Source organism: Acyrthosiphon pisum, chromosome A2, assembly GCF_005508785.2.
Source record: "Acyrthosiphon pisum isolate AL4f chromosome A2, pea_aphid_22Mar2018_4r6ur, whole genome shotgun sequence".
Taxonomy (NCBI): Eukaryota; Metazoa; Arthropoda; class Insecta; order Hemiptera; family Aphididae; genus Acyrthosiphon; species Acyrthosiphon pisum.
In genome coordinates, this window is record NC_042495.1 from 110,738,284 (window position 1) to 110,746,916 (window position 8,633).

Below are 8,633 nucleotides of genomic sequence, written 5' to 3' on the forward strand. Positions count from 1 at the left end.
TCAAAATACTTCATGCTGAAAGTATTTAAAAAGCTATTCAATACTTAAAAAAGTATTTGAATGCTTTTACTTAAATACTTTACAGGACTGCATGTAATATCATATTAAACTCCTAAACTCTAAAAGTCTACATCATAGAATACAAGACCAAATCTTGGAGATACGCAACTGTAGTACCTACCTACAATGTTCAAAACATTAAAGCGTATTATACCTTCCTACTTATAAATATTAGTGTAAACATTAAAAAAGTGTTTTACATTTAGTTTGTTATTGTTTTGAAGAACATAGTCGGATCGTGTAATAAGTTGTTGAAAGGTCGTATCTTACCTGTTCAAAGTGACCGAGTGAAATGAAAAATAAAATCATATTTTGATATGAAAATTACAAAAATAATTTGAAGCAAAAAACCATATTATACGTGTCTGGTCCAAGTGTCACTCTCTCTCACTCTAACAAGTGCACAAGGTTATTCGTTTATTTATGACGCGTGCGACCGTTATTTGTGGAATGCTCCCGTTATTGGTGTTTTGTAATAATTAATATTTATTTAAGTGTGTTCGTGCGTCGGAATAAAATCGAAACATTTTGTTCGAAGATGATACGATATTTTAAAAACATCGGATGCAAGGTGAAAACCCGACTTGGATTAACTAGGCAATCCGGAGACGAGTTAATTTCTTTACTAAATTCATACTCTAAAATTAATATAATATATTATAGGTGAAGGCGCTTGACGTGACTACATTGGTCGCTTGACGAAATCCGAAAAATAATAACTGTAGGTGCAGCGTATCTGTTCTCGGGAACGGATTTGTTTTTCAAACTAATTCTATGGACGCATATATATAAGAAGAAAAAATAATTTCTTATCTATGAATATAATGCCATTTTAATAACGCCAGTTCGAATGAAGCACTACAATATTTTTATTAAATTTTTTGTAGTTATTCCCCCCCCCTCTCTTACCTAATAATAATAGGTATTCCTTAACGCTATTCCCACCTATGACTATAGTGTATAGTATATGAGTATACAGTGTGTAACAGATAGAACTGACTTTTGGAATACTCTTGTTCTCATCAATATTTTAAAATTTTTTTTTATTTATAATTTATAGCCACTTGCGTTACATGTGTAATAAAAAAAAATTATTCTTATTTTTTAATACTGAAAATGAAAAACTTTAAACTTGATTTACATTTTTTTGAAGAACTTCAAAATAGCCAATATGTGAATCTGATTATAGGAATGATTTGGAAAAAAAAAAGAGAGGCCTTACAGACTTTTGGGTGGCTAAGCCTCCCCCCTCGATTTCCACCAATTTAACAGTAAATTTATGTATTACTGCATTATGTACCTACCTGTATATATTGTTAATATTATATTAAGTAGGTATATCTATATATATATAAAAATATTAAATTAGTGTACATTTTGAATAAATCTTATAACTCAAGATCAACCGAACAAAAATTTCAGAGCATATTGAGATTGATATGTAGATGGTTTCTGTGAAGTTTGTACGCTGTGCAGGGGCGGAGTGGGACCTAATTTCGGGTCTGGAAAAAATATTTTGCCGGCCCATTACCACATCGGCTGATTGTTTCAGGGCCTAACCTATAGGTATAGACTTGAAAAAAAAATTATAACTGATCTATCAAATAACTAAAACAAATAACAAATACACATTTTGTTTTAATATTTTCATTAAATAATTACATATACATAAAAATACCATTAAGTGTATTTTAATTTTTAATATACCTATATAACTTATGAGAGTAATTTAGAAAGTAGTTTTGATTTTTCACCAACTTTATTTATTATCATATCATTGTCCAAACTATACAGAATTTGTTTTTCAATTGCCATTAACATGAATGACTCCAAATGTTCCGTTGTCATTGAATTTCTCAACCTGTTTTTTAAATATTTTAATGTAGAAAATGACCGTTCACAGGCCACTTGTGTTACCGGCAAAGTTAGTAAGTATTGATAAGCAATAGATAATGTAGGGTAAGCATTCGAGTAAAGATTGTACTTAATTAATGCATTATAACAACAAATGCTACAGTTTTTACATGTCTTGCATGGTTTTGATATGTCTTCATCTTCATTTTCTGTGTCACTATTTATGTACAGTTCTTCAGTATATTCATCATCTACAGATTTCTTTAAATGTTTCCAAGATTTGGAAAAACTTAAAATTTCTTCACATAGTTTATTTTTTATTTCGTTTTCGTTGTCTTCATCAAAATATGGTTTTAATTTTATGGCTAATTTAGAGAAAGCATTTTCAGGTAGTCCATTCACAAATGAGTCAAAATGAGTGGGTGATAATAATGTTAAATCAAGAAGTATTTCTTTATTATTTGTAAATCTGTTTTTCATACTTTGTATAATTGTATCAAATACTCTGTTATATACATCAACGGTAAACTTTTTTTCAACATTTAAAATAGTATCATCAGCAGCTTCATAAATTGCTATTTTTTTCTTCCTAGAAATACGTTTAACTTCAAATTGACTCTGAATTTCTTCGATTTCCAAATCTTCATTAGATTCATTAATCCGTGTTGAAATTGTATCATTCATTTTAGAAATAAATTCAATGCACATATTCTTTGTAAGTTCCATACTCCTTTGACTTTTTCTAAGTTCATTTAAAGACACTTCAACCATTTGTATGCATTTAAGAATGTCTAATCCACTAGTCTGTAAGTATCTTGATAGTGGCCCAGTGATTGAAAAAATCTTCATAAATATATGTGCAATAAGAATGGTTTCATATTTTAACAAAGCTTTCAATAGGTTGGATGCTTTTGTTCGAATGTCCGGTGTGAAAGATTCTTTTGAACAGATTTTACTAAGTGCAATAATTAAATCAGGGTACATGGCTTCATCATACATTCCACACATACCAAAAATTCTATTTAATGCAGTTTGTTTTGATGTCCACCTTGTATCTCCAATTTGTTGTAAACGCTTGTGACGAATGTTTTCATTATTATTTTCACTTATATTTCTCCATATATTCATTCGCTTATATGACTCTTTGAAGAAAACGGCACATCCATTTATTAAAGAAAAAAAGTTACCAACCATTACTGGATTCTTAGTAGCATCACAAATTACCAAGTTTAGTATATGACTAAAACACCAAACGTGGATTTGTTCTGGAGCTACTCTACTTAGCCATGAAGTGAAACCATTATAAGCGCCCTGCATATTGGCTGCTCCATCAGTTGCGTTGCCAATGCATTTTGATGTGTCAATATTAACTTCATTCATAGCACTTTGTAATAGTTCCATCATACCTTTTCCGGTAGATTCTGTACAACATTTAACACCAATTAATTTTTCATTAATTTTTCCATTGAAAACATAGCGGACAATAATAGAACATTGGTCCATCACTGATACATCTTGTGTGGTATCAATTAAAACCGAAAACATACCAGCTGTTGAAATTTGCTCAGATATTATTTGTTTTATTACTAATGAAATTGTTGAGGTGATACTATCAATGGAATAATGACTAAGAAAAGTAACAAAATTGCCTCTTCCTTTGGATCCTTTTAAATGATTGTTTTCACTTTTACTAATAATTGTATTTAAATGTTCATTTAACACTGCATCATATTTACTTAACAACATAATCATTTCCAAAAATGTACCGTGTAATCCAATGCAGGATCTCTTAGAAAATATGCTGCCTCATTTCGTTTTGCCCTTACGCTTAAACCTCGTTTTCCTATTATTTTAATAACTTCAATTATTCGTTCTAGGATTTGCCGATTTTTTTTAACTTCTTCACGATGTAGATGCATTTGATTACTGTTTAATAAACTACTAATATCTTTTTGATGACAGTGCATAAAATAGGCTTCACAACACTGTACATGACTTTTACTATTTTCATGTTCGGTGATTCGTTGGTAAATATGTTTCCAGTCAGTCATTCCACAAACAAAAGGGTTAGTTTCTACTGAGAAAGCTAAACAAACCGAGCAAAACATTTTCTTGTTGCTCTTGTCATAAGTACACCAGGTTCTAACTGTTTTATTTTTACGGATAAATGCTTTTCTACTATTGAATGGTAAAGTTGAATCGTCACAAGGTTGAACTGGATGTAGTTTGAAAAAGTATTTAAGACTGGTTGGTTTTGGTTTTATAAAATATGTCATGTTGTAGTTTTCAGTTTTATCTATTTAAAAATATTTTAAATAATTTAAATAATATAATGTATATATTAATTCAGACATACAGTTCTTATTTTAAAATAACTAAAACAATAATTTACCTTCAAGTACTATTGGCAAGTCAGTATCGACAGCATCAGTTATAGCACATTTTTCGTTTGATTCAACTGTATAATTGCTTGTAGCTTGATCTATTTTAAATAAAAACAAAATTTATGTGAGCACTAGAAAGTTTTTTTTTAAATAATAAATTACTTTCAAGTACTGTATATGAACAAGTAGGCAAGTCAGTATCAACAGCATCAGTTTTAGCACATTTTTCGTTTGATTCAACTGTATAATTGCTTGTAGCTTGATCTATTTTAAATAAAAACAAAATTTGTATGAGCACTAGACAGTTTTTTTTTTAAAAATAATAAATTACTTTCAAGTACTGTATATGAACAAGTAGGCAAGTCAGTATCAACAGCATCAGTTTTAGCACATTTTTCGTTTGATTCAACTGTAGAATTGCTTGTAGCTTGATCTATTTTAAATAAAAACAAAATTTGTATAAGCACTAGACAGTTTTTTTTTTAAATAATAAATTACTTTCAAGTACTGTATATGAACAAGTAGGCAAGTCAGTATCAACAGCATCAGTTTTAGCACATTTTTCGTTTGATTCAACTGTATAATTGCTTGTAGCTTGATCTATTTTAAATAAAAACAAAATTTATGTGAGCACTAGAAAGTTTTTTTTTAAATAATAAATTACTTTCAAGTATTAAAAATATTAAGAATTTTCCTTAAATTTAACCAATAATAAAAAATATTAACTACTTACTGGTACGAAATAACGAGATAATCTTTGTGCAATTTTGAGAAGACTTGAGAAGTAATTTTTTTTTTTTATCTCGTTCTTTTTCTGCTCCTCCTTTTCTTTTTTTCAACGTGAGTGAATTATTCATGATGAATTGGTAAGAAAATTAAATTGTAAAAAGGTAAATAATTGTTTGTAGAGAAAAAACAAAAACAACTAACAATGAAAAAATGGGCGAAAACAGCGGTTTTAATGATTTAAGAATATTGTGATAATTCTGTTTTTACTAAATCGTTTATATTATTGCATAAAGTAACAACTGATAATGTTATAATGTACACAGCAACGACTTACAAATATACCATTCAATTCTATAATTAGAATTTAAAACCGATGCGATAGATAAGAACAGTTCGTGTAGTCGTGTGTACGAGGAAGTGGAAATACCATACTTGACAATAATTATTATCAACATTTAATATTTTATAATATCAAATGTTCTGATGTTGGTATTACTCTTTTAATATCATAATAATTTATAATATTAAATTGATACATTAACATAACGTACCACTCTCAGATTATGTATAATAAGATTTATTTGTAATAACTAATAAGGGTCATTCAATATTATTTTAAATTTTGAACAATTGAGCACTGATTATACAAATATTATTATTTAATGTTTGAATATTTTTTTTTCAATTGTTGTAGCAGGTCCAGCCCATCTGGTATCTTTGAGTACCGGCCCATCTGGAAATTTCCAGATTTCCAGATGGGCCACTCCGCCCCTGACGCTGTGCGATAAATGGTTCTGGAGTTATGGCCTCTTGAGCGCACACCTGCAGGCGACTTGGCCAAAACAACAAGTTAAGTTGCGGGCTAAAATTATAATAGCGTATTGTATATTGCTTGCTATTGGTTACGAGCACCTTTGTTGATTTGTATTATTATTTTTTTTCAATATTTTCTAACTATATAAATGTGAAATGAAAATCATTGTACAGGGTCAACTCTGGAACTACTTATCGGATCTTCTTGATTTTTTTTTAAACGAAAAAGTATATCACGGCCATAGGCGTGCGCACGGGGTATGCAGCGTATACGCTTGCATACCCTGCGGACAGAGTGACAGACGCTTGTTTTAGGGGGCACTGGCACATAAATAGTCTGAGACAACATCACTGGACTCTCAGTTCCTAATTTCGACTGGTGGTAAATAATATGGCGATAGGAGTTGTTTTTAAATTTACTGTGAGCGGTTCTCAATAATTTGAGGTTTTTTAAGACGAAGGAAACCGGTTTGTTTGTTTATTTATTATTGTTATTATTAATTATTATTATTATCATCATTATTAATTATTTATTTATTTGTTTGCACTTGCATTTTTCCATTTGAAATATATATTATTCATTGAACAAATAATTTTATTGTTACATTTATTTCTACCTTATCTCTATTCTATAATAAAAATAATAAAATTTACCACTTCAGTGGTTGAATTCGAAATGTAGGATATATAATTTTCAGAAATAACAATAACTACAATAGCCAAAAAATAGTCATATGTTTTTAAATTAAATTGTAAAAAAATAATTTCTTCCGGAGGAAGGTCGGGCAGCTAGTATAGGTAAAAATAATAATAAATTGAATTATAATATATTATCGTATATTATAACAACAGGGCTACCGCGGCCCACAGGCGGCATATATAGATACCTACTGTTTCTTAGAACATCAAAATAAATTATAGGTACGATTATTATCGTATTGACGTATTATCTATGTTATTTTCTATAGATTTTAAATAGACCAAAAACTGAAAACTATTATTATAATCTAAAAATCTTAACAAGTTACTTGTACAACCAAATGTCCGGCCGGCCCCATAATTCGATTATTAGAACGGCCCATCGGGAAATTTCCTGATTTCCCGTTCTGCCAGTCCGGCCCTGCTTGGTGCAACAACCAGACGGCAGACAAATCCGATTGATACAGAGATAACATATTATAATATTATAATTAATGGATAATATGTCTGGTTTTTATTTTAGTGCAACAAGTTACAACAACTAACAAGACATTTCCAAGTTTTATTTGTTGGTTTTCAGATCACACAAATTTTATCTCAACAATATTTTCTCTGGCTGCTTAATATACGAATTGAAGTTAGATGGCTTAGATCCAAATAATAAACTAATTTGTTAATTTTTAAAACATTTTTAAGTGCCTCCAGAGTCCAGACCATCCTGCTTAACAGGATGCACCGCGTAGTGGATGACAATGTGACATATATATATAGGTGAACGTCCTTTATCAAATGACAAACGTGCAATAATTTACGGTGGATTTAGTGTACGGATATATTATGTAAAATAACAAATAACTCTTTAAACACGCTCACATTTCAGACCAACGGTTTTAGGTAGGTAAACCTATAATAGTATTGCGTTCAAAACCGAATACAATCGATTGCTGCAGGTATATCGTAACGACTATCGAATTTACACCGATTGACTGGGTAATCAGAACGGAACCAATATGAATTATTATAATATACATTGCACATATTTTGTCGTATTGATAATAATTAATAGTAGGTACAATATATTATTATTATTATTATTATTATTTTTATTTTTTTCAAATATTTTATTCACAAGCTCGTCTTTGTGACCTTGCGCAACGCATATACTTTATTAGGTATGCGTGCAACAAAACACTGCAGTCTATACAGGTACAGATATTATAACCTAAACTATTTATAGTTTACTCAGTAAGAATAATAATTAATGACAGGTAAAAAAAAAAAATCACGCAAACTCAATAACAACCGTGCTCTATAATAATAAGAATAATTGAAATTATTTAACGTGAACTCAATGGTATTGCGCATGCAAAAAAATATAGTTATTACTTGTTACACACGATCGGCAAAAACGGAAACGAATTTGTTTACCAGATACTTAACCCCCCTACATATATTAATATAATACTCCTAAAAATCCGGGATGATCAACTATGACTTCAATACTATTTTAGGTATACTTTATACCTACGAATATACAGGTACTAATATATAGGCTATATTAATTTATTTCCCATCTCACTGTGTCCACTCGATAATATATACTGTTGGGCAGTGTTCGCATAACCATACGTGAAACTTATGGGAAATGCAGCACGCGGGATGGCTAAAAATTAAAATATAATATGATTTTGCTTCCATACCTATGCAGAGCGATTTACACCCAAAAGGAGTTAAAGCAACGCCGGGCTATTCAGCTAGTAGTATTATATTGTACCTATGGGTATTACAATTTACAATGTATATAGGCCATTTAGGTATGTTACTTAAACATTTTATTTTAAAACGAACATCATAATATATTTTTATGTATGAATTCTAGCTCGTCGACCAGAGGAGGAGGTGTCTTAATAGCAGTTAACAAAAAATGTGTTTCCTCACCAATTGATATTGATGTAAAATCATTAGAATTATGCTTTGTCTCTGTAAAAATTAATAACATTAAACATTTAATTGTGGGTTGTATCTACTTTCCGCCAAATTCTCCATCTTCTTTGTATAATGAATATTTTTCTATTTTGGATACCTAATTTCTTC

General features: G+C 29.8%; 2 protein-coding genes across 2 annotated transcripts; both read right to left on the bottom strand.

Annotated features, from left to right (window-relative positions):
• Positions 1-1,776: 1,776 nt before the first annotated feature.
• On the bottom strand, positions 1,777-3,666 carry LOC103312028. The gene is made up of 2 exons (XM_008192025.1): positions 2,419-3,666; positions 1,777-2,175 (listed from the first exon to the last, which is right to left on the bottom strand). Exons 1-2 carry the CDS (start codon positions 3,664-3,666, stop codon positions 1,777-1,779), a joined length of 1,647 nt encoding a protein of 548 aa, XP_008190247.1.
• A 528-nt stretch (positions 3,667-4,194) lies between these two features.
• Positions 4,195-5,307, bottom strand: LOC103312027. The gene is made up of 5 exons (XM_029489541.1): positions 5,032-5,307; positions 4,797-4,898; positions 4,630-4,731; positions 4,461-4,562; positions 4,195-4,396 (listed from the first exon to the last, which is right to left on the bottom strand). The coding sequence occupies exons 1-5, from the start codon at positions 5,153-5,155 to the stop codon at positions 4,290-4,292; spliced, it is 537 nt and encodes a 178-aa protein (XP_029345401.1). The 5' UTR covers positions 5,156-5,307; the 3' UTR covers positions 4,195-4,289.
• Positions 5,308-8,633: the final 3,326 nt, after the last annotated feature.

Coding starts and splice junctions, on each gene's coding strand:
- LOC103312028 (XM_008192025.1), bottom strand. CDS start 3,666: ATGATTATGTTGTTAAGTAAATATGATGCAGTGTTAAATGAACATTTA. Junction 2,176..2,418: donor CCGTTGATGTATATAACAGA/GTATTTGATACA, acceptor AAACATTTAAAG/AAATCTGTAGATGATGAATA.
- LOC103312027 (XM_029489541.1), bottom strand. CDS start 5,155: ATGAATAATTCACTCACGTTGAAAAAAAGAAAAGGAGGAGCAGAAAAA. Junction 4,899..5,031: donor TATCTCGTTATTTCGTACCA/GTAAGTAGTTAA, acceptor TATTTAAAATAG/ATCAAGCTACAAGCAATTAT. Junction 4,563..4,629: donor TTCATATACAGTACTTGAAA/GTAATTTATTAT, acceptor TATTTAAAATAG/ATCAAGCTACAAGCAATTAT.